The sequence below is a fragment of the Spermophilus citellus genome (genome assembly GCF_964194105.1).
Source record: "Spermophilus citellus genome assembly, chromosome: 19".
In the NCBI taxonomy this organism is placed as follows: Eukaryota; Metazoa; Chordata; class Mammalia; order Rodentia; family Sciuridae; genus Spermophilus; species Spermophilus citellus.
The window spans coordinates 9,368,303-9,394,877 of NC_138201.1; the positions used below are offsets into that span (position 1 = coordinate 9,368,303).

Sequence of the window (26,575 nt, forward strand, 5' to 3'; positions counted from 1 at the left end):
TCGAGATTAAATGCCTCATTAGGCTCAGCACTCAAATTTGGCCACAATACAAATTAGATAATCTGCACTGGTGGCCCAAGATGAAATCTTTGATCAGTAACTCTCCAAAGTTCAAAATTATCTATTACAGATCGTCAAAAGATTGTCTGAGGTTTTCTACCACTAAGCTTTCTTTCCCCTTCCCTCCATTGCCAAATAATACTCCTGCAGGGATTCTCTCTCCCAGTCAAGTTCCTCAGTGGGTCTGCGCCTGACACCCACAAAGACTTAATTAGCGAAGGGCACCGAGGCTTCCCAGAAGCAGTTTGTAGTTAGACAGAAAAGCAGCTCCCAGCTCAGCCACCCATAGGCCCCAAGAAGCCACTGCTGGTCCCACCAGACTTCCTAATGCGTCTTCTGGGCCCTGTTCCCAGTGTGTGTGTGGACTGTCCCCAGGGCGGACAGTTTTTGAAGTCCATACACTGAGCTGCTAGAAGAGGAGGACCCAAGTCCCACTGCCTATCACCTCAGACAGTATTCTCTTAGGGGCTCCAAGTTATAGGGATGGTGGGTGGCAGGGAGGTGTGCAGTTGAGAGTGTTAAGGTTAGACGGCTCTAGGATTCCTGGAATACGGAAAATAGATTTGACTCAGGAGCCTCTTGCAATCTGGAATGGTGATCAATCTAATAAGTTTTAAAATGTCACCCATCTTGATAAGGATTTCTCACAGCATGTGTATTAAATTCCAGTGTTTTACTGTGTGAACCTATTCAAGTAGGTTATAATGCCTCACAAAATATGTATTATGTTAAATGCAGAACTATATGCTACAAAGATAAGTCGATAAGTCAAACTATATGGCAAAGTCAGCACAAACTCAGAGTCTCAAAGGCCAGTAGCCACCTGGCTCCCTGTCAGGTGCTCAGTGTTGTATCTGATGGTTGATGGCTGGCATTGTTATCTTAGCTGGAATAATGGCTTCTGTATCCACATTTAGCAATTTCAAAGGAATTTTACTGAGACCTGGCAAACTCAAGTACATATTGATCAGGAAATTTTAAGTGAGATTCAACTAAAAGATTCTGTGATATGACTAGGAGAACAAGATTTCCTGTGGGCTCAGAGACATCAACGTCATGAACATTACCAGTTGTATGTCACTAGAGTTCCATATAATGACACTGAGATTCAATGGCAAAATGTAAGTAATCACTTAATGGGACTTAATTATTTTCATAATGTTTCTTTGGATGTATTGGAATTAGTCTCGGGTTCGGGCTACAGACAATGCAAAAGGACCAGCTCTTAACAATGAGGAAATACAGGGCAATTTGGCTAAAGCAATCTCTTTGCTTAAACCTTTTAAATACTTTCCTGTAAGTGTAGCTTGCTTACTAGCTATGGTCATATGGTTAAATTTATCTGTTCTTGTTTTGTATAGTCTATCAATCAAGGATAGAATCAAAACATCAGAAAGTATGATTCAAAGAAAGGGTTTCTCAGGGAGACCTGTCAAAACCCAGCCGCCTCCCAGGAGCCATCTCCCTCTGTGACCACTGCCTGATTTTTTGAAAAAGGAGGACTTCACTCATGCCAATTTTGAAGCTCCTCCCACATACACCCCTCTTCAGCCTCAATCTCCAGGGTCTTCATGTTCTCTTCCAGAACTCTGAAGGGTGACGTCCCATTCTCAGCAGGAAGCAGCCAGATGTGATTTTCATCCCAATTCATTAGATCCCTTTCAGAGCCTGGAATGGAGGATATGGAAAATATGCCAAGGACATTTCCCCTAAGTTTTGTCATGTGAAATCCCAGGCCTTAGCCAGAGGAAAAGAAAAGACCCCCATCCTGGGTCACCGAAACAGAGTAAGCCCCAGGAAGTTCCCTGTTCACATTCCTGTTCCACCTTAATGAATTGGGGGCATGCTTCAGCCCACTGCCATGTTCAGCCTTGAACATCAGTTGTGCCAGGGTTCCACTGGTTGGCTCTGCTGCTGAGCACTGAGGTGTGCTTTCCACCTCTGTCACTCGTGTGTCATCTGTCCTAACAGACACCATAGAATTCCCACACCCCACGTGTGCGCAGGGTGGGGACTGTTGTGTGTAAAACCTGTTATTACATATGGGGATGTCACTGCCAGTGTTAGATGCCACAAGGAAGAATTAGTAAGAATTGAAGGTATTAAACTAATTTCACTTTTTGCTGCTTAAATTTTACTTGAATATATTTAGTAAATTAAGCCACACGTGATTTTACCAGTTAATTTGGTATATAAGGAATGCTTTAAAATTTTGCCAATTGTTTGGTAAGTAAGCAGTATTTGCTAATTTAGTTGGAAAGAAAATAAAGTTTTTCATTTATTTAGATGCTGAACAAACCTGTGCTACTGTTGCTAATTTTTCAATGGCAAATAAGGGGTACTTTCAAGTTTTGCTACTGTTTTCAATTTACTTATGTAGTTAATATTGGATATGTGGAAGTGTTTCTAAATTTTCATTGTGGTAAATAAGGTACACTTGCAATTTTCGCAAATTTTTCTGTTTATATTCTAATACCAAATATATGCTAAATTTGGCATTTAATTCCTGTGGAGAAAAAAGACCACTAAAAATTTTGGTAAGTTTTCCATTTAATTGATATGGTAAATAAGGACAACTCAGAGTCTGCTGATTTTTCCATAAATATGGTAGAAAGGGGACACGGGTAAATTTCTTGTTTTAGATTTAGTTTATGTGGCAAATACAGCCACTTGCAAATTATGAATAAGATCTGCATTTAATTTATGTAATAGGGCCATGCCACATGGACATTTTCCAAGTTCTGTAATTTCTGTATTAAATAGGGGGATTTGCATTTTTCATAAGAATGGTATTTATGTGGTAAGTGGGGCCAAGTGCAATTTGGGGCAGTTTTTGGAATTCTTCCAAGTACTGTGTTGCCTTTATGTGGTAAACAGGGCCACATGCAATTCTTGGTAAAATTCACATGATTTATGTGGTAAGTAGGGCCACTTAAAATTGTACTTTTGCCAAAAATTGTGTTTAATGTATGTGGTAAACATAGGCAATTACGATTTTGGGCAAAATCTGCATTTAACTTATAAATAGAGCCAGTTTTGCCCTTTATTCTATGTGCTAAATGTGGGTCACTTGGAATTTCCCAAATGTTGTAATTTAGACACTATTGCATTGAGCACACGTGTAAGAATCAGTAATGATGGGTGATATTTACCATTTTATATCCTACACGTCCACTGTTTGAATCAAAACCTGTCCATGAAATAATAGACAAAATTCAGTATCACCTATAGTTTGCACACAGGGTTGGGATCTGTGGAAAAAGAAATACATAAGTCTTTTTCAGGCTAAAAGTGCATGTTTTAATATTTTCAAAATTTACAAATCAGTATCTCTCAGAAGCTACAGAAAACTGAAAGGAACAAACTCCTTTGACAGTAACAATATACACAGACCTGCATCTTTCAAAAAGAAACGGTGCACTGCTTCCCCACTGTTGAACTCTGCTGCCGGAACAGGAGTAATTTGGTATGTATACCTCCAGGTCCTGTCACTGACACAGAACCAGAAAACAAGCTGTGGTCTACTCTCCTCCTCCAACTTGGGTGAGTCAGCAGGCCGCCATGTAATGTTGCTGTTAAGTGATACATTGTAGGCATTAATTTCCAAAGCAGATATGAGAATACCAATTTGTTAGATTCCTATCCATGCCACTTCTGTTTACAAGCAAAGTATCACTTTGTCTGGGCTCAGTTCATCATCAGTGTCTGGGATTGTGGGCAAAAGAGCAGATCGAGTTAAACCCCAAAACTTTTGAGGTGACATGTCTTTTTTGGTGGCTGTGAATTTCCATCCGATGTGACTTGCACATATCTTACACTGGGCGATGGTCCAGGCATATCTATAAGATGAAGGACAAATATTAGCCAAACTACACCCAAAGTTCATTACATGAATCTGAAAGGAAGAACAGACGCTTTAGAGCAACACTGAGAGAGTTATGCACAAACACCAAGGTGGCCCTGAAGTCAGCTCCCTAGACACTTCACCTGGCTGGCTGATGTAATGTGGGACCTGACTCCATGTTCACACCCTATGTTTTCTTCTATTAGAAACAAAAATCACTACCACAAAATGCTCTTTGTACTGCAGTCATCTTAGAAAACAACCATTACCTGCAGGACTGCCCAGTGTGTGCTGGACAGGTGATGGAATAGTCACAAGAACCACTACTAACCTCATTCATAGAGGGCAGGTATTCTGCATTTGGAATCAAGGGAACATTTGTGGCAATGTGTTACCTTTTTTGTCCTTCATTTTCTCCTCAGGAGTAAAGTCCCACATTTCAATACAATCGCTGTCACATCACACCTATTTTCAATGAAAACTCTACCACCTTGCTTAGAACCCTGCAGTTTTTTTGCCCATTTCAAGGCAAGCAAAAGGAGCAACTACATTACCCAGGAAACCAGCTGTGCTCTGTTGAAGGGCGGCCTATCAGGTTCAAGTTGGAAGCTTTATACACGGTCAGCGTCTCATGCACATATCCATGAGGATTCACATAGGCTGCCATGGGCCCACATAAGGATAAACTAAAAGGCAGAGAAGAGAAAAATTTAAAAAGTCCACCTTGCAGACAAACACTTCCTGTGAAAAACCAGGGCTGCGTACATCCCAGTGATGACCCAAAGACCACAAGTACTTCAAATTCTGCTGACAGTATATTTGCTCACCCTCAAACACTTAGCATAGCAAAGCCACATTTTCACAGTGTACTTGGGCCCACAGGACAATCTTCTAACACCTGATTTGTCCCTGAATACCACTGTATCACTCACCTCATCCTCTGACACACAGGTACCCTCCAAACACCTTTTAATGGGTACATTTTCAAAAAAATGGAGGATAATTCTGGAACAGTGATGGGGAGGACAGTCTTGAATGCATACAATAAAAATGTAATGAAGACCATACCTGAATATTTCATTTTTGGTTGTTATCTCTGTTTCTTGACATTGTTTACAGCAAAGGGAAGTACACTGGAAAGTACAGAAAAAATGCTCGGTGGAATAATTTTGCATTCATTCTAATGCAATTACCTCCTTAAAAAAGGTGACACACTGCCACAAATCTTCCCTTGATTTCACCATCCCACCTCTGAAATGCCCACAGTGAGTCGCTGACTTTTACAGCATTTTGGAATAAGAATGCTCGACACTCATTTTAAATCGAAACCCTAACAGGCTGTTGGCTTTGCCAAGAGGCAGTGTCCCCAGCAGACTCAGTTCACTGGACTTACTTTGTTCATGATGTCCAATTCACAGCGAAGCCGCTGGACGGCACTGCCGATTTTAAGGAGCTGAATTCTTAATACATCATCAATAGGAAGACACGCGGCCACTCTGTAAGAAAAATCTTCAAGACATGAAAGGATTTAAACTGATGAATCAGATGATGTCCTTTGAAATGACCCTTTCCCTAATAGGATTCCCCAGGACAGGTTAACATAATTACAAACAATTCTAAAATACGCATCTACTACGTAACGTCTACACACTACCAAAATAAACTACCTGTATGTTACAATGGCAGGGACGTGTTCTCTCAGGAGAACTGCTTTAACTACACTATGGATTTTCTATGCAAAATTTTGCCTACAGTAATGGTTTCACAGAAAGAGAATTGTGTTGCAATTTAAAAATGTTTTTCCAGTTACTCCAAGCAAAGAAAATGTGTATGCTTTTTGGTTACAAAAACAAAACATTGATTCTTTCGGGGCACAAGGCTTGACCTTCTTTCAGCAACACATCACAGACCATGAAAAGAAATTAACTTTTCATACCTATTGGATTTGAAGGAAGAGAATCATCTTTTAGATTTTCATCCCACTCATGTAGCTGTTTCTTAATTCTATCCATCAAGGTTTCCTGGTTTAAAATAAAAGTTGCCATAATGAAGTTATGCTTACTAACATGTACTGTCATCTTTTCAACTCTGCAATAAAACACACTTGTAGCACTGCATTCAGTACTGTGGAGAGACCTCAGCACCATCGTTTTGTACACTTTCATGTACCTGGGGGTGCTGCCTTTTCCAACTCACTACAGAGTTCTGTGGCCCCTGACACCTACAAGACAGCTTACTGCATGCACCAAAAACACCCTCGTACCCCTCCCCCACACCCCATCCACAGTGGCACCAAAGCAGCAGAAGGAAAACTGAGACTTGCTCTAGTGGTGTCATAAACCCTTCTCCCAAGACTTGAGGCTTGTGGTCAAACCTATTTGTTAAGAGGAATGACTGGGATGCATTCATCATCTAAAACCTGTTACTGACACCACATTCACAGTTCGGAAAAATACTTGGCCCCAAATCCCTGGGTAAGTGATAGAAACTGGGCTTTAAAACCATCCAAGATTCTGCACACTGTCCACCCATCTGCCTCTTCCACAGTTTTATAAAACGTGGTGATGCCCAGTACGAGACCTCAGGGAGTGCCAGGCCCCGTGCACACATCAAGCAGCAGCAGCAGGCTAGTGGTCGGGAGGGGAGGGGAGGGCAACACGCTCATTTAGAGAAAGACCAAAACATGGTAATAAAACACTGCAGTTTTCTACATGGGAATGCCGCCCGACCCGAGAGAACCCCAGATTGTTTAATGAACCCTAAGGGTTTCAGTATAGCCTGCCCTTCAGTCACAAGTCACCAGAAGCTAAAAATTCCATTAAGTGGGAGAGACTCCCTGGGTTTGACTTCAGATGTCCTATGTACTTTAGTTCTGAAAATAGCACAAGCATTTTCATTTTGCTTTAATGACACTCGTGACACTGCTTGCCACAGTGGCCAGTTTCACAGGAGTTACTTACAGCATCATACAGAGAATACAGCCAGCGGGGCCACGAAGTCAGATTTGCACAATGAAACTTTCTCTGAAAACAGAAAAAAGTCACTTAATAAAACCCCTAAAAAATAAAGACTCCTATAATGAAAAATTAACTTACAAAAAATTTTGGCTTAAAATATTGTCAATGTTGAGAAGATTTTCATGACAATCGTGTCAGATGATGTTCTGGCCTGACTTCACACCTTCATGTCCTCCAGGTCTGCCCACAGCCAGGACCCTCATTCCTACCGCAGAAACCCCTGTCCCTTTCTGACCAGAATAATTCCCAGTAAAAGCCTCCTAGTGCTGTGTCCTCGCTGTGCGCACCTCAGGGAGGTGCTCAGCGCCTTTGCTCCTGGCCACAGGCACTTGTGCGTGTCACCTCGCTGCACACCGGGCGACTCTTCACGACAGCACTGCAGCACTAGTGGTACACAGCGTGTGCACTGAGAAGGCCCCCAGTGGGACAGGGGGCGGGACCACGAGGGCCAGGCCGGGTTTGGCTGCTCCTTTCCACTGGACCCATTCGGGAACCTTGAAGACCTTTGACTTTTCTGGTGACACTGAGCTTACGACACACTGGTAGGTACACAGGGCATTTTCTCCATACCCTTAACCTTCGAGCCATCCTATAGACAGATTTTTCCCTAAACATTCCGTCAAGCCTAGCAGACCCCAGGCTGAGGTCCACAGCTTTAGCGCCACCACAGTGACTACGGGGATGCACGCGGGGTGCTGGGCCGCAGCCAGCATCCGCTCCTCCATCCCAACCCGAGGGACCTTGTCATCGCTGAGCGCAAAGTCAAGATGTGGCAGCAGCCTGCCCGTTTTAACACTGGGGAGGACCAAGTGGCAAGAGGGCCTCTAAGGGCCAGGAGGCGCGGCCTGCATCAGCGCCAGCTGCCTGCCTGCTTGCAGGACCCGACCAGAACCTGCTCAACACGCAATTCCCGCTGTGTGTGTAGACACTCCCCTCCCGGGGCCTCTGTGGAGCCGCCCAGTCTGCGCCACAAGAGCTACGCTGCAAGATGGCGAGTCCCCCTCCAGCACTCCGAGTCGGGAGACCGACACCCCCCCCCCCCCCCCCCCCCGCACTGCTGCGGCCGCCTGGCCGCAATCCCCGCGGGCACATGGGACCCACAGGGAAGGACACCTGTTCCAGCTGCTCCAGAACCTCCTTCCTCCGCGACCCACGCCTTATCCCAGGGATGAATCCAGCGGAACGCCAGGGACTGAGACTTACACCTCAAACATCAAACCAACCACAGATTTCGGAAAGAAAAGTACATGTTTCACAGGACACAAAATAAATATTAAAACAAACAAAACAAGAAAGCACAGGGAGCCCATGGAGCATGAAAGGGCTCACGTCTGTCTCTGTACAACATGTACCTTCACCACGACAATTACCTCAATACACAGCAGCCACAAGAACTGGGGGAAAGAGACAGAGAGGACGCCCAAGAGAACTGAAAATAAGGGAACACGTCACCAAGCACAGATCCTGGTCCTGCATCCACCAGACCAAATGAGTCAGTGCGACGGGCTAGGTGCTGCTCGGGGACACTAAAAGCACCGGAGTCTTGACCCCAACACCCTGTGCCACACCACCACAGGCAGGCTGGGCGGCTCCCAGCCTGTGCCCACCAACCCCCTTACCCTAGCTGTGCTGCAAACCCACACTCTGAGAGACAAAGACGCTGCTCTGTTCCACGACACTTGAGATGGCCCTAAGGACAGCGTTCACCTGGGAGATGATCCTCAAGGTAGGATGCGCCCTGTCAGGTATCTTACAGCCGTGTCATGGCAGAGGGTCACTGTGAAATGCCATGTGCTACTACCAAAGCCAGTGGGGTCTGCAGTGAAGGGAAGGCCTGCTTGGTTTAGTCCTCCTGATACCTCAGGCTGCCCAGAGATGGACCCAAGACCTCCTCACGCACTTAGGCAGTGGCTTAAACCTGAGGATCCAAAACAGGAGGCCTCTCGTCTAAGCTCTCCTGGACTTGAATTACTGGAACCACTCAACGACAAGAGAAAAACAAGACGACCACCAACAGCAGCAAGGGACCAAATACTCTACAGTAGTGATGGCAACCGTCAACACTGTGGCCAGAAGCTCCTGGGCCCTAAGAACACCACGTGGCTACAGGGAGCATCATCTGCGTTGTCAAGGAAAGAAGCACCAAAGGACGCAGCACCTTACCCAAGGTCGCTCAGCTAGTACCTGGGGAGTAGCCAGGATTTGCACACAGCACACCTACCTGTCAAACATGGGACACAAGTTAAACCTAAGACAAGCACCAGGCATCACACTTATGCATCTAAGATATACCGCTCTTTACCACTGACTACAGCCAGCCACAAGTAAGCTACATAAAATCCAATGTCTAACTTCCTTCCTTTTACAGTAAGAAAGTCCTCTAAGGTTCTGTATCTTGATTTCACCAACAGATTCTAAAAGCTCTAAATCAACTAAACATGCCTCACATAACTTAATAACTAAATATGCAAACAGAAGAGAACGATACCAGAAAGAATCAGCTACCATTCACCCAGCAATGGCCAAAACTCAGGTAGGTGTCCTTCATGGTCTTAAACTTCTGAGACCTACCCACGTATCTGGCCCCAAGAAGAGGCGCTCCCATCTTACATCTGAGTGACACTTCATAGCCTTCTTCAAGAAAGCCACCTCCATGATATATTCTGCATAAGAGTTCAAGAAAATGTTAATACTAATCCAAAATTTTAGACACTGGAAAGTGACCCTAACGGATTCTCCGGTGACGTACCCTTACCCCTGGGACTTATGATGATGGCAGGTGCAGAGATGCATGTGCACTCAGGTAAGGTGCCCGCGGAGGGAGCGGCTGGTCTGTCTGAGGAAGCCCCTCACCTGACACGGCACGAGATGCGTGATGAAGAACAGTGCCGCACGCACCATCACATGTCAGCAGATGTGACGACACAGCGGTCACACGCCGACAGACCAACAGGGAATGACATCTATCAGTGGGAGAGGTAAGAGCCTTTCAGATGACACGTGAAAACACAGTTCCCACCAGGAGGAACCACACAGGGCGGCGAGCTTCGCACAGAATCAGTGCTCAGCACAGGAGACCACAGGGTGCCCCTCTGCACGGAAGGGTCGTTTTTACTTTGGATTCTTAACAGGCACTCTGAACATTCTACTCCACCAATAAATAACAGAGCACACCCAAAACAAAGTCAGGACAAATGGCAAACAAGAAAATGTCTGGAACTCATTAATTGTAGGGATTATGAAGATTATAAAAACTTACAGATGTCAACCAATCACTAGAAAGATGTGCAAAGATAGTAAACTTAGAAATGCAAATACAAGCTTTTCTGAAACAAAATGCTAATCCTGACACTCATCCACCTTACATCTCCAACAGGAGAGTATGCTTCACTTACTAGATCAGCACATATCAGGTCTGATACCCTCTGTGACTCTGTAGTAAAAACAACAATGAGACCACAATAGGTGCCACTCTCCTTAGTAAGGTACATGGAACTGTCAACACTACAAATACAACTACCCTCAACCTGCTAATTCCACTCCTCAACACTGACCAGACATTTGCATCTATAAAAGGACATGTGTACAAGTAACCACCTGCAGATGTCATCAACAGGGGATGGGTTACCTAAGTTACAGTGTTGCCATACAACAGCCTCCTGGGCAGCCTTAAAGAGAAAACTGTGGTGCTCTAGAGACTGATATGAAAGCATCTCCTATAAGATACCCTAAGTAGCAAGAGGCTTCAGAGCGGTACACTCTTTCACACAAAATAGGGGGCAGAGGAATACCTGTATCCATCTTCCTCCACTCTAGGAAACTGAAAATCTGACCTCACATCTGCAAGCACTATTCTGAATCAATGCTCGTTTTCTCCTGCTCCCCTCGACGCACAGGAGCAACACGGCCTACAAATCCAGCCTCACTCACTCCTCAATACCCACTGTTTCCACAGTTGAGCTCTCTGTACGTTTCACACTCAGCTCTTTTGCAGTTGGTGTGTCAAGCCTTTCTAAGCGAACAAGCAGATGGTCCAGGCGAGCAGAAAGTACACTTAAAAACAGTTAGGTGGTGTTCCAAGTGGGTTTAAGAGTCCTCATTTAAATGTGGATTTTCCCTGCAGTAAACCTAGTGAGTGAAGAAAGCACTGCCCGGGGAAGAGGAAGAGTTTCCAGCTCCCACCGCAGGATGAAGGCCTCCAGGCAGAAGCAGGTGGGAGACCGACTCCACATCTTTAGATCCACACGTGGGCTCTTCCTGTAAACGCTCCCTTGTTGGAAAGGAAGAGGACACAGAATACTTGGAGAAGGTTCAATGATTATCCTTCCCATCATTTGCGATACTCAGATTTCAATGGCAAATGTTAATGGGAAGTGCAGACATCCTGAGCTCAACTGGACAGGTCTCAGGAAGACCACAGCCCTGGTTCTGCCCCATCTTGTCTGCCTAAGTGAATAAAGCGACCTGGTCAGGTTAGCATCGTGTAAGCCTCCTGAGATCCTGAGCACCTTAAATGTCTCCTGAAGACTCTCCAGTGCACTGCTCAACATCATATTGGGATCTTGACATAACTTGGGGTAAGAGAGAGGTCTAGATCTGTCCTAAGACAGCTCAATCACATAATCTGGTCCCTGGTAAGCTAGTGCCCAGCTAAAAGTGCAGCAAGCAAAGCACATCCGGCCCCACTACGGTAGCTGCACCCCCGTTTCCTGTGCCTCTCTGATGCACCTGGAATGGCTCTGAGAGGTCTCTCTCAAGTAAACTGCTCTGTAGGTCCCGGTGTCCAAAAGACAGCAGCCAACTCTTCACCCTGTCATCCAGATCCCAATTTTCAGAATCTGAGACGTTTTCAGTTTAACAAGGGAAGCCCTTCAAAAATCCAAAAGCCACACAGGATGAATACTCTCCTAAAACTCCATGCCCCCCGTTTAGCCCCCCCGCAATGGCACACAAAAGCCAGCCAGGGCTGACACCTGAGAATCCAGGCTGACTGATGGAAGGCAGGATGTGACAGGGAGTCAGCTCATCTTCTCCCAAACCAGGATGTGCTTCCTGGCTTTCCTTGCACTCCTCAGCCGTGAGAATCCAGCTGCAGAGGGCAAATTCTGATTTCACTGTGAAGGTGCTGAGGTGCTTCCACCACGGAATGGGAAGATTTTAATCATAATTAGCCCCCAAATTAAACTTTAAAATGCCATCGCATTTGCTTAACTGAAATTCAGGTTTAGGATCAAAAGATCCTGCAGGCAACATGAAAAATTCGTTGTACACACCTTCCAAGTGTTAACTCTAATTGCTTTCACCTTATGACTGGAACAAAAGAGAATTTATGGCTTTTAAATGGTTAAGAGCTTTTAAAAACCCATACCTATACACTGAGAAAATACCCACTGATCGCAGTAAACAGCTTTGCAAATACTGAAGTGACAAGCAGGCAGCGTCTCGATGCCACTGCTCTGCCACCACGGGATGACTGCATTAGGAAACTGGCACCAAGCACACCATGACCCTTCAGGGGACTCATTCCAAAGCCACGCCTCAGAGCCCACACGCTGCAGAGCTGCCTCCCACACGTCTCTGTCAACACTTAGGGCTGCAGGTAAAGCTGCTGCGAGCACGGTTTCCCATGGCTCCACTGTCCACAGAAACAGGGTCAGAGTCCACTTCCAGAACCCATATGAGATCTGGATAAGGAAGCACCACGCAGCTACACAAAACCCACAACACACTGATGTTGTTAAACCTTCAAAAGTCTCCCTTTGTGGTTGTTTGACAATCTTTCAGGAGTCTAATTAGACCTTTTTATTAAAATCTCCTTGTAAAATCTCATTAAATCACCTCCTAGCATGTGTGACCAACCGACTGGACATACAGAATAATGAGCCCTCCTGGCTCATCTAAGCCAGCCAGGCAGGTACAAGCCCCGTCCACATCCAACACTCTGGGAAAACTGAAAGTCATCGCGCACCGCGCAGAATGCGGACCTCTGCATTCAGAAACTAGTAAACTCATCCTTGAGGCAGAGCTTCGACAGTGACCACTCTACACTTCAAGCTGTCTACCTCACAAGAGCGCACACAGCTCCATCATCTCACTTCCTAAGAGCAAGAAGGATCCACCAAAAATGCACAGAAGAGCTAACGCCCCAGCCACAATATCTGGAGAGCGGGTGACTGAGAACCCCGTGAGGCCCACAGGGTGTCCCAAAACAGTGTGCTACCCCAGAAGCCCTCTCCCTTCCTTAGGTGCACTGTCCTTACCACTGAAGAGCCAGACATGTGACCCGAAGTGTAAGTAGAGATTCCATCTGCTCGTTTCTACACGAGTGACGAGCAGTCACGCATACCTCACCAACCCTGTGACAACTTGCTGCTTTGCCAGACTATTCTTTCACTACAGCCACCTGTGAGATCTTTAAAAGTGCCAGCCACGGGGCTGGGGATGTGGCTGAAGCAGTAGCGCGCTCGCCTGGCATGCATGCGGCCCAAGTTAAATCCTCAGCCCCACATACAAAGATGTTGTGCCTGCTGAAAACTAAAAATAAATAAATAAATAAAAAATAAAAAAAAAAATAAAAGTGCCAGCTACAATCAACTACAGGTAGACCACAGCCACAGAAGGTGTCTGGGGAACCGTCCGAGTCTTCAGTGATTCTTTCTTTCAATGGAGAAAAAAGCAACCTGTCTTAATTGGTTGAAGATGCATAAAAAAAAAAAAGCAGTATCTCACCTTCTGGTATTTCTGCCACCATTTACATGAATACTGGTCTTCCCATGAGACAGGTTTTGAAGGAAATATCTGGCACTTATTGAGGGATTCTAACTGAACTGCAGACATGGTTGAAGGCAACACACATTCAGGAAGAATTTGCACTTTAGCTTGCTGGATTCTAAAATAAAGAAAACCAAGCACGGTGTTCATTTTCAAGATAGACTAACTCAAACTGTAAGTTTCTAAACATCAAGGAAATTTTAAATACTAACATTTTCTAAATGTTTTTAAAACATATTCACTAAATAAATGCTGATGTTAAGATATAAGACATTTTCAGAAAATAACTTCATTTCATAAATCATAGAACAGTTCATGCTACAGATAATCTAAAGTATGAATTTTCAATCTCACCATGGAATAGAAAGGAATGTCTTCCTGAGTCACATAAATAGAGTTATATTGGACATCAGCCTACTCCTACCACGACTGCTCCTCTTGATACTTGTAACCAAACTTCTTAGACAGTTTAGACATCCCAACCCTCCCATGTCCCCCACAACCCGTGCCGCCTAAGTGGGGCCTTTCTCATGTGTCATCCTGAGAGGCAGGTTCAGAAAGAGACAATCACAAGCCCATTTACAGGGACGCTTCAGATGAGACTAGAGAACTACATGGCCTCTACGTCCACGTGCAGCCCTCTTCTCCTCCTCATGACCTTAGGGGAACATGCACTCGGGACTGCCTTTAAACTGAAGAATCACCAAGAATTTCTTGATAGAGCCTTCATTTTCTAAATGCTACTCCAGAGCATCAGACTTTCAAACACCTGTCATCCATTAATGCAAACGGAGAGGCTGCCCCTGTGATCGACCCTCCTGGGAGGCAGCTTTAGAAATGAGGTCTATGCTACGACAGACATGCAAAGGCTGGAAGAAAACACTTTGGAATGATGAAATCAAACACACTGGAAGCCCCTGCTTCTAAGACTCTCATATGAACTATGGCGTTCATAACATCCACGGCCTTCACCCACAAAACGCTGAGAATAAAATTCTGATACTTCTCATTTATTATATGAAAATAGCTAAGTTATCTCAAAATATACAGGTTTTACTTAAAAATATACTCATTGTACTAACTTCATGTCCTACTTAGTATGCTCATTAAAATACAACTTTAATCTGTTAAAAACTTTGGAAAATGTTAAAAGTGACCATTTTTAATTCCAGAACTAAGGTTCAACTGAACCCAGTCAGTGGGCTGGATCCTCAGTTCCAGTGCTGGGAGGAGGGGAGGGACACAAGCAACATCTCAACTTCAGTGTGTCTATATCGTGTGTGTGTGTGTGTGTGTGTGTGTGTGTGTGTGTGTGTGGACTGGACACAGGGAGCCTGACCGCAGAGCCACATCCCCAGCCCTTTTCATATTTCACTTAGAGACAGGGTCTTCTGAGTTGCTGAGTACCTCACTTTTGCTGAGGCTGGCTTTGAACTCACAATTCTCCTTCCTCATCCTCCAGAGCTGCTGGGATTACAGACGTGTGCCACCACGCCCAGGCCTTTTGATTTTTGAGACGGGGTGTCCCTAACGTACAAAGGCTGGCCTGAAACTTGCTACCTCCTGCCTCAGCCTCCTGAGTTGCCGGGATGATGCGCCATGGTGTAAACTGTACACCATCCTATAGACACTCATCAGAATCTGCTTCTTAAGGTCAAAAGTACCTGAATTGAGGTACTTCATGCAAATATTATGAAAGACTTCATGCTTTCATTCTGATAAAAGCGTTCAGGCTGTAGAAGTAGCTCCGATCACCTCGGAACCCCTGGTCTGCACTGGGAGACTCAGCGCGGCCTAGAACCTCCTTGCTCTGCAGGCTGGAGGCTGCTCTACAGAACACAGGCTGGTTCTCCCGCCAGCTGAGTTGCATTTTTAGCATAAGGTAGTTGTGTTTCTTCCCAACCTGTCGATGGCAGTTGTTCTGTGGTATGGCAACATAATTTATATAAATGTTATAAAAACAAAATGTGTAAACAAAAATAAAGTCACCTCCATGAATACTAAAACATAAAAAAAAAAATTCTTCCAAATTCAGTAAAGACAACTCTAATAGTAGGGAAACACCGCACTAACCTGAACATTTTCTGTGCTCAAATGACCTCATGACTGACCACCCTTAGAATCCCTCTTAAAAAACAGAAATATAAACTATAAAAACCAGAAGTATATACTATACACACAAACCACAAAAATGTCTGAAGCCATCTCTAGTTGGCAAACCCACTTCAAAGAGAAAACCATCTCTCCATCAAAACCAAAACGACTACCTTCCTACATTTTCAATGAAAACATTTATAGTAGGTGACTTTTTCCACTAAGAATCACTGCTCTCAATTATGACAGGGAGGATGTATTCTCTTGCAATTTCAACACAATATTAATCCCATTCCAAGGAACAGGAAGTTCTGATTCGTGATACCCTTCTGTGTGTTTGTTTATTGATTAAAGACAAAGGTCCATATATTCAGAAAAGGTCAACGAAATAAACACTGAATTTAGCGACAGTTAGAAAGCAGTAGCATATTTTTGTATATGAAGCATCATTTAGGTAAAAAACAAATCAATCAGATATACTTCCCTGTAAAAAAGAAAACTGGCCCGAGTTTCCAATGTGCTATGGAGAAATTCTGGTGTCATAGAAAAGGCACTGGTGTGGAAGTTGGGGACCTAGAACCAGCCAGCTGACACACACTACTTGTAAGGCTTTAGGCACATTGCTGAACTTCTCTAACACTTGGCTCCCTAGTTTGAAAAAAAGGAAACAGCACTACATCATCTCCAATGCAAGCACTTCACCGTTTTTAGTGAAGGTGGTCACAGGAAAGCACAGTAGCAGACCCACAGAAACCTCAGTCCACACACGCCGGTTACACTTTGGCAGACACATCTGTGTGAGAGGGCTTGACACAGGTCTGTGGAAGCACCCCAAGGGCGTGGAGGCACCCTTTCCAAACCTTTTCCAGCTCTACCACTCTGATGGCGGTGGCCCTCACCAGAACCAAATCACATTCCTCCACCCCTTCTCAGCCTCAGCAGACTGCTGCCATCTTGTGTTCAAAAGACTTTTCCACAACCAGACATGGAAGTCACTATGCTGAGAAATGCACTTTCTCCCAACTCAATTTCCCTGAAACTTTCTGGAAAATAGTATTCAAAGATTAAAAAAAAAGAACCAATTAGGTAAGTATGTGGCTAATAAGTACTTCAAAACTGGCACTGTTAGCAAAATCTACAGCAACAAGATGACTGGTTACCACAGTGCAAAGCCCTGGGGAGATCACTCCTTCACGTCACATTTCTGATCCCCAATACAACACAACTAAGCCTCGGTCACCGTTCTCATGCAGCTCATCTACCGGGGAGGCACACACGCAATCCTGTGAGGGCGGGACGAGGTGAGCACACACGTGTACCAGGAACGTTGAGGGAGCTTAGGAGAGAACCAAACCCCTCAGGACTCTGAGCACTCCATCCCATATCTGAGTCTCATAAGCCTGCCTGACGCACCTGCAGTGGCACAATCTTGAGCAAACAGACAAAACCATAACACCTTCCTGCATTCAGAAGAAGACACGTGCAACACAAAGATCTGATGGATTTTCAACTCTGGCCACCATCACAGATGGATTCCCCAGGACAGGGTGGAACTGAGGAATCTGTGTACACAAATCTTCCCAGATGACTCCTATGTGCCACAAGACAGAAGCACTGCTCAACACACAACAGCCAATGTCAAGACTACTGTGTTATTTTAAATGGTTCGCTATTTCTTAAAAAGAGGGTAATGATGGTGAACTGGATCTTGTTTTCCTTAAATGTGGAATTCCTAGATTTTGTGACAAACTCTTACCTAGGCAGCCACTCCAAAATGAGTCTCTGCTGAATAGGTATAAACTCGGGGAATACTAAAGTTCACAAGGTGCAGTGAAGATAAGGACTAGTGGTCAGTTATCATGCGGGTATTGTTTCCGGGTGATAAATTCCCATGGGTGCTATGTGTGGATGGGGAGAGCCACTGGGTGGAGCAGGTATGACGTATGACTTTCAAACCTAACGGGAGCTCTGACACCACCTCCCCTGTCCTGGTGAGCACACTGACACACCGTCTCTCACTCCAAAGAGAGACCTTCTGTTCCCAAGAAGCTACACCCCAAATGCCACTTTCCTTTGGGTTGACAATGCTCTTCTCAAACCTGGAGGGGTATGAGAATCACCCGGAAATCATTCTTAAAAGGTGCTGAAGTCTCACTTCATCCTAACAACTCTCTGAGGATGAAAGATGAGGTTGGAACCAAGCATCTTCAGCTTTAAGAATTTTCTGGGTGATTCTGGTGGACCCCAAGTGGGAAACAACTGGGATATACTTCAGAAGGAAGAGAGAAACACTAATAAAAAGGCATAAAATGTGAAGAGTTAGTAAAACAGAAAAAAACCACTCCATTGTAAAATGTTCACAAAGCTTTAAGACATGGTATTTCTTACCCATCTGACTGTGTTCTGAGTTCCAGGACTTTGAACCTTTGTCTTCCAATTGCTTTCACTTTCACTATTTCAATTCCAAAGTCTTGTTCTTCTCGATAGGCATATATCTCTGCTGTCGTTCCAAACTGTGCTTCCCTTTCCTGTATATTACTTCCAAGGAAAAGTTTTAAAGAAGATTTTTAACATTTGGCATTTATATATGCAAAGTTAGCAAAAGTAATTCATTTGGGAAAATGATTTATAGTCATTGACTCTCACTTGCAAACCCAGTACAACTTTATTTTTTAAATCACATGGTGGAGGGTACTGGGGTTGTAGCTCAGTGGTAGAGTGCTTGCCTACCACCCAGGCACTAGGAGTGATCCTCAGCACCACATAAAAATAAATGAATAAAATACAAGATATTCTGTGCACTTACAAGTAAAAAACAATTTAAAGAGTCATATGGGGGAGCACAGGAAAGCTTTGGGATAGACAATTAGAGCATTTAGGAGAAAGAGTCACTGAAACAGTCAGGGACTCACACACCTCTGAACTCTCATTCCCCAGCCAAACCTTCTTTCACTTTGTTAGACCTTCAAGGAAGGTATTCTGCTGCTTATTAGCAGCACTGGGGCAGGGGCAGAGGTTGGGGGACGGGGCTCCTGCATTTATTCCCAGCCTCTAGGGCACATTTCCTCCATATGCCACAGGGAACAAGAGTTCAGCTCAGTGGGCCATTGCTCTGTACTGGTGCAACTTAACAAGTTTTGGGAGAGTAAGAGGAGGAAAAAAAAAGAAAACAACGCTCTTTTGGAAAACTGATCCTGTACACCAAAATGGAAAAGCCCTGTTTCTCTTTAAATAAAGACAATTCTTGAAACTAACATTCTAGAAATGTTTTCCAGTAAATATTAATGAGCAAAAGTTTTTCAAGCATCAAAAATGTAAATTGGTTTAGATGGTAAATAACCAATATACTCTAATATTTCAAATCTCACTCAACAACATTCTTTACTTCTCCTGGACGTGCAAAATAATTCTCTACTTTGCCTTCAACACTGACCTTGGCTGCAAGTACACAAAAGGGCACGAGTGAGGCCAGTTCCCCTAATACTTTACCTGTATGCAAGAACTGCAAAGGTTCTATCTTTCTGAATTAAATTCCGCACCATACTGACTTCTTGAGGGCGAAACAGCTGTAGAGGTAAAGTCTGCCCGGGAATCAGGATCATCATCACCTGTGGAAGCACCGGGATCACCTGACAACTGTCGTCGTCATGCAAAGTCCTGCCATGGAACTCCTCCATGTCAGCGCCCAGATACTGCTCACAACGACAAGAAGGCAAGTGTTAACACACACACACACACACACACACTCTAAACACAATCTCAACAGGCTAAAGAAAAGTCAGAGTAAACGAGATATAAACAGAGGGGAAACATAACTATTTATGTGATGATCTTAATGGTCTCACATAAAAACCTAATTTTTAATCTATATTTACTGTTAAAACTTTCAAATCTTTTATCAAGAATCTCTCATACATACATATTCCACAACATTTTGCAGTTTGAGCTGTTTTTCACAGGATCAAAAATAAATTTGGACATCTCTATGTCAAAATACCCCAAATGACAAGTATAAATGTTACTATGTTGAATAACATCTTCATGCCACGGGACCTAGCAGACCACAGAACAAGCCCTTAATGGCTCTATTACTAACAAAACTGGAAAAAGGGCAACAACCTCTTAAAGGATTACACCAGTAAACAGTAGGAGCTGCTTACAAATAAAGAATTTATATTTACTGTTGGAAAATAGCCTGCCTCCTCGCAGAATCTCACCATATGATGAAGCTGCTAACAAAAGTCAAAGTCATGGAACTGGGGTTGTGGCTCGGTAGTAGAACACTCGCCTAGCATGTGAGAGGCGCTGATCTCAGCACCACATAAACATAAATAAATAAAATAAAGGTATTGAGTCCAACTACAACTAAAAAAAATATATTTTTTTTTAAAAAAGGTCAAGGTTACATATTTATGCCATGTAAACTAGCCGTCCACATTGGGTAGTGTGAGGTGCCAGGCCAGGCCACCTCTTCAGGAATGTGTCCTAGGGATGGATGTGCACCGACCGTGTCAGAGGAGTTACTGTACTACACACCGTGTGTGAGGTTGGCAGACTCGTGTCAAAATTTATGATGTTTGGTTTTTTTGCTTCTTTACTGTCCTGGTCTTCAACTTCCATTTCAATTTCATCTTCTTCTTCACTCTCTGCTGTATAAATACAATATGATAATAAAAAACATTAGACCCATGAAAACTTCAAATCTATACCTTTCAAATACATCACACTCTAGAGAGAAAAGGGTACTAGACGCCATACGCACCGCTAACCACCACTAACTGTGAGGAGGCAGCCGGGGGCCCAGGGGCCACACTGCACTCTGCCACCAGTTATCTTCTTCTGTTGTTGCTGTTTTCTTTTTAAGTCAACTTTTATTTATTTATTTACTTTTAATATTTTTTAGTTGTTGATGGACTTTTATTTTTATTTATTTGTATGTGGTGCTGAGAATCGAACCCAGTGCCTCAAGCATGCTAGGAGAGTGCGCTACCGCTGAGCCACCACCCCAGCCCCTTAAATCAACTTTTAAATTTTACATTAGTTTAAGAGTTAGAGAAATAGTGGAAAATGTTCCCATAAACCCCACTTCTATTTTCCTCTACAGTTAACATCTTATGTTATAGTACACGTACGTCACAACTAAGAAACCAATGTTGGTACATTAGTGCAACTAAGTAAACTCTACATTTTATTGGGATATCCTGGTTTTAACCTCAAATCCTTTTTCAGTTGCACATTTCCCTCCAGAATACCACATTGCTATGGTCATGACTCCTCTTCAGCCTGCTCTTGGGAGGTGGGGGTAGTTTCTCAGACTTGACTTGGCTTATTTTGTACATTATTGCTCAATTAGGACTCATATGATGTAATTCTAGTAATCAGCCTAAGGTTACCCATTGTGGGGAGGACGAGGAGGATGGAAACGCAGTACTGTTTTCCATCACATCAGGGATGCACACTACACACCTGACTGACAGCCCTCATACTAGCCTTCGTCATCGCCTGCAGTAAACCCGTCAGCCCTCTCCACTGTAGAGTCGCTTTCCTCTCCTTTCACAAGGTACCCTGAAAGCAAATCACCCTTTAGGGGTGAAGTACTATGGTCCAGGGCCTTGTTGGGAAATACCAACATAAAGTATTTTAAAATGTCCTGTAGAGAATGTTTTCTCCCTTGCCAGTAATTCATTTTGACACTGTATACACTGCACCCTCCCTGGGTAAGTCTCAGCTTCCTCATCTGAAAAGGACAGGCTCCAAGAAAACCACCTTGGAGAACACTGTTTCAAACTCCTAACTCTAAAGAGTTCCTACCTGACAAGTTAAAAAATAAAAAAAAAAAAAGAAAAGAAGAAGAAGAAGGCGATGAGAAAGATAAAGATCTATTATCTAAAACTGAAGAGAGATGTCATCAAAACCTGCCAGAAGAATTCCACAGCATTGTCCCACTAACACACTCCCTTCCCTGGCTCTCACTCACTCATTAAAGTCAGATATTTGCAGTCACCATCATACAAATTTTGCTTTGTAATGTAAAAGTTTAAAAGATACCACAAGCAGCATAAAACATTTTAAAGGAAATGACGCAGACTGCTTCCTCCAGGCATACTTTTTAAATTATGAAAACTAAGCCAATATCCTTTAAAAGCGGATGCTACCATTGACAGGGATGAAAGTCAGAAAAAGCAACACTACCCTATGTGTATGGTATGACAGGAAGGCAGACGAAAGCCTTTCCATGCCACCTGTGGGCACACTTCCTATCCTGGGAGTCTTGACCAGGATTTACTTTGCACCTTAGGGAATATTTGGAAACATCTGAAGACACCTTGGGTTGTCACAACTAGAAGAGTCCTACTGGTGACCTAGAGTAGGTGCTTGGGGAATCCTACCAAGCAGAGCACACCACAAAGAATTGCTGGACCTGAAAGGTGTCAGAGACTAGGAAATGTGAGCTTGGACTACGTATAAACATGGACTGAACCTCATTTCTGACCTCACAATTCAGGCATTTTAAAATGCCCCCAAGAAAATTCTAAATACTCAATTTGTCATTTCAAAGGAGTCATTTTTCCCCTCTGTGCAAAACATTCTTTAAACAAACTACTTCCACTGAGGTCCCTCTCACAAGACTTTTCACAATAGGGTAACTGTGGGGGGTGGGGGAGTTCCCATTTATCCTCATGAATTAAAAGATTTAAGGCTTTCAAGTTCTGTCAAAGACAACAACATAATTGATTTGACTTCTATGCAAACAGTCAGGGCTCTGATACCGGTTGTATCTTTTCTAAGAACACAAACGTTTTCCCGAGAGATAGCAAAGAAAAATTTAAACTGATGAGAAAAATATTCTGAACCCAATTCTCTGTATCTGCAACTCTGAAAACATGGGTTTCACTTGTCATGTGGAGAGACCGACTTTCTTACTCTACTGAAAGTTTAAAACATGAACTACTGGCTCAAAGGCTGGAATAAATACTTCTTTAAATTTGCATTTTAAGTCTTCTGACTTCTGGCATCTAAATGACCACCTAGTATTATAGAAGCTTTTCTTATAAAAGTGGCTAAGGCCCACCTCCCTGGGCTGTTTATCAATGGATCTTTTCTCCAAGATAGCTGAATAATTTCAGATGGGAAGAAACTATTTCCTTAGCATTCAAAGTGGACTCACTCTTCAAAACAACTCGTATCTCAAGATTTAGGGAAATGTAGTATTTGTCAACAAATAAAACCGCAGGTAATTTAGAAACCAGCATTAATATATATATATATATGCACCCTTTCACTTTTCCTTTTCCCCCCATAGAAAACACAGGCTGGCTGTTCAGAGGTCTGATGACTCACCTCAGGCAGGAGCACCATGTGAATGCCAACAGAACATCAATATCCTCCCTCTTTTATTCCCCATTCTCCCTGAAACTCTGGATTTGGCACACACACAGGGGGGGCTGATGATGCCGGGAAAACAGCTCAGCTCTGCTGCTGCAGGTTGACACACCTTTATTTGAGCTATGATGGCTTCAGGAACAACCACTGACCCACCATGGTTTGTTTCACAGAAAAAGGGCTTCCTATATGGAGAGACCAATCAGTACTGAGCACAGATTCCCTTAGTTAACTACCTGAAAAAAGAAAAACCTGAGACTGTTTCTCAGCAATCTACAAGAAAAGCCCTTGGCCAGAGATGCACATTCACCAACAATTTAGAACCAACCGACCTCCTAAGTCTTACCTTGAGCATCCTTAGCCCCAGCAGGTGAGCCTCCAGATGAACCTCATAAGGCTTTTCCCCAATTCCTCTAACCCCCGAGCCATCGCCCCCGTGTGAAGAACCACAATGACATTCGTTTAACTGGCCTGGAATCAAGGGTCTCTGCCAATCATCATTCTCACCACGCTCACCTAGCCCGCAAAGCTCCTCGAGTACCAGACCTCATTTGGCTCCTCCACAACACCTGACGCCCCGCCTGTGTTACAGTGAGGGGACTCAGGGGTTTGCGGGAGGCCGACACCACGATGGCAAAGCCCATCTCGACTGCAGCCGTTTGTGAATAGTTTGTGCAACGATGCACATTTTCTTTTCTTTCTTTTTCTTTCTGAAGTCGTCGTGCAATACTCCAACACACAAACCCGAGGTCTAAATTTCCACAAAGCGCACCGTTAGGACCAGAGGCAAGGGAACCCCACTGCCCCACGGGTGTCCAACCGGTGGCTAAGAGACACCAGCTGTGCTCGCAGGCCAAGCCGCGTTCCGGTCCTGACGCTGCAGCTGGGTGACCTTGGGCGAGTCACTCAACTCCTCGGTTCCTACAGAGAGGGACCTGAACGGTGACAAGTGCAGAAAAACGCAGCCAAGCCCGGTAGGAGCGCAGCACGCCTCGGCTGTCGCTCATTCGGGGACAGGCGCGGGGGGGGGGAGGGGAGAAAGTCACCCGGACCCCGGCGGCCCCCCGACTCCGGGGGGCCCTTCCGCGAAGCCGAGCTGGGGGCGTGGGGGCGGCCGGGGCGCGAGGCGGTCCCCGTTCCCGCGCCCGCTGCAGCCTCATCCGCAACCGCGGCGTCCGCGCCCTCAGGGAAGCGCCGGCCCAGGCCCGCGGCTCGAAGCCCCCGGGGCGCGGCCACCGCCTTTCCCGGCCCCGTCGAGCCGCCGGCGACTCCGGGCGTCGCCTCCCACCCGTGGCTGTGCCCAAGGCCCGGGAGTTACCAGGCAGGAGCGGCAGGTGGTTGCCCATGTTGTGCGCAGCGTCCTGTGCGTCTTCCTCGTCGGCCATGTCTGTTTACCCGCAAAGCAGGACGGTTCGGGGCGGAGCCTCCGGGGGAGGTTCGGCGCCGCCGCCGCCGCCGCCGCCGCGCGCCGGGGCCACAGCGCCCTCTAGCGGCGCCAGCGGGAAGGGCCGCAAAGCCGGCCCGCAGTCGGGGCGGGAAAGCTGCTCCCAGCGCTGCAGGACCAGCTGCCCTCCTTCTTGCACAGATCCCGGGGCAATGTCCAGCCCTGTCCCGACGTGCACGTGGGGAAACCCAGGCTCAGTGTCCAGTCTCCACCCGATTCTTAAAGGAAAGGAGGGGCTGGGCAAAGAGCAAACAGAAACCCGTTTATACACCATGAACTTCAACTCCTGAGAAATAACGAAACGAAGACGGGAACACGTGCATGGGTTATGGGGAGAACCGGGGATTGTCCCTGATTTTGCCTTCCACCCGTTCAGCGGGTTTCACCTATGATTCATGGATGAGGAGGGGTTCATCTGAAACAGACATTTTTTACATGATGCTTTTGCAGAACCGAAAAAGGCTGGGTTGGTAAATAAAATTGTCAAAATAAACTGGGAATGGAAGCACCATTTGACCCAGCTATCCCTCTCCTCTTTCTATACCCCAAAGATTTAAAATCAGCACACTACAGGGACACAGCCACATCAATGTTCATAGCAGCACAATTCACAACAGCTAAACTGTGGAGCCAACCTAGATGTCCTTCAATAGAGGAGTGGATAGGGAAACTGTGGCATATATACACACAATGAAATTTTACTGAGCAATAAAAGAAAATCAAATCATGGCATTTGCAGGTAAATGAACGGAGTTAGAGAAGATAATGCTAAGTGAAGTTAGCCAATCCCGAATAACCAAATGCTGAATGTTTTCTCTGATATAGGGAGGCTGACTCATAGTGGGGTAGGGAGGGGGAACATGGGAGGAATAGACAACTCTAGATAGGGCAGAGGGGTGGGAGGGAAGGGAGGGGACATGGGGTTAGAAATGATGGTGGAACATGTTGGTCATTATTATCCAAAGAACATGTATGAAGACACGAATTGGTGTGAATATACTTTGTATACAACCAGAGATATGAAAAATTGTGCCATGATTTTATTCTCTTTCATTGTTGAGTAATATTCCATCGTGTATATATGCCACATTTTTTAAATCCATTCATCTATTGAAGAGCATCTAGGTTGGCTCCACAGTTTAGCTATTGTGAACTGTGCTGCTCTAAACATTGATGTGGCTGTGTCCCTGTAGTGTGCTGTTTTTAAGTCTTTTGAGTATAGACTGAGGCGAGGAATAGAAGAGAAATACACAATCAATCAACAAACATATGAAAAAATGCTCATCATGTCTAGCAATTAGAGAAATGCAAATCAAAACTACTCTACAATTTCATCTCATTCCAGTCAGAATAACTCCAGTTATTATGAAGACAAACAATAAGTGTTGGTGAGGACGTGGGGGAAAAGGCACACTCCCACGTTGCTGGTGGGACTGCCAATTGGTGCAGCCAATCTGGAAAACCGTGTGGAGATTCCTTGGAAACACGTACATATTTAATATCTTAAAGAATGCTATTGCCCGGGTGTAAGCACTTGATTGTCTGTTGCTTGGGTCACTGCAGTAGCCTCAATGCTGACTTCTCACTTCTATCCGTTGTCCTCTAGTTCACTGCCAACAGGTCCCAGTGATTCCCTAAAACCTCAGATCCGGCCACGTGACTCACCTCCTCAGTACTTTCCCTGTGGCCCTGTTTCGAGGTGAGCTGCACCCTCGCATGCACCCTTGCATGCATCGGCCTTTGTGATGGAGAGTGCTGCAGCTTGTATCTAGATGTTCCCCAGAGCCTCATGGGTCGTCCCCAGCTGGTGACGCTATTGGGAGGTGGTGACACTTTAGGAGGTGAGGCCTCTCTGGGGGAAATACGTCACTGGGGGTAGGTCTCTCGGGTTCATTGCCCAAGCCCTCTCGCTCTCCTTTTCTCCAGGAAGGGGACAGCTTTGCTTCGTCACACTCTTCCCTA

The 26,575-nt window shown here is 44.9% G+C and overlaps 1 protein-coding gene across 1 annotated transcript; it reads right to left on the minus strand.

The window, feature by feature from the left end:
- Positions 1 to 3,336: 3,336 nt before the first annotated feature.
- Positions 3,337 to 24,601, minus strand: CRBN (cereblon). The gene is made up of 11 exons (XM_081275949.1): positions 24,488 to 24,601; positions 20,323 to 20,435; positions 19,276 to 19,478; positions 18,175 to 18,324; positions 13,651 to 13,810; positions 6,865 to 6,927; positions 5,841 to 5,925; positions 5,298 to 5,413; positions 4,973 to 5,037; positions 4,459 to 4,590; positions 3,337 to 3,899 (listed from the first exon to the last, which is right to left on the minus strand). The coding sequence occupies exons 1-11, from the start codon at positions 24,552 to 24,554 to the stop codon at positions 3,719 to 3,721; spliced, it is 1,335 nt and encodes a 444-aa protein (XP_081132075.1). The 5' UTR covers positions 24,555 to 24,601; the 3' UTR covers positions 3,337 to 3,718.
- Between the last annotated feature and the right edge of the window lie 1,974 nt (positions 24,602 to 26,575).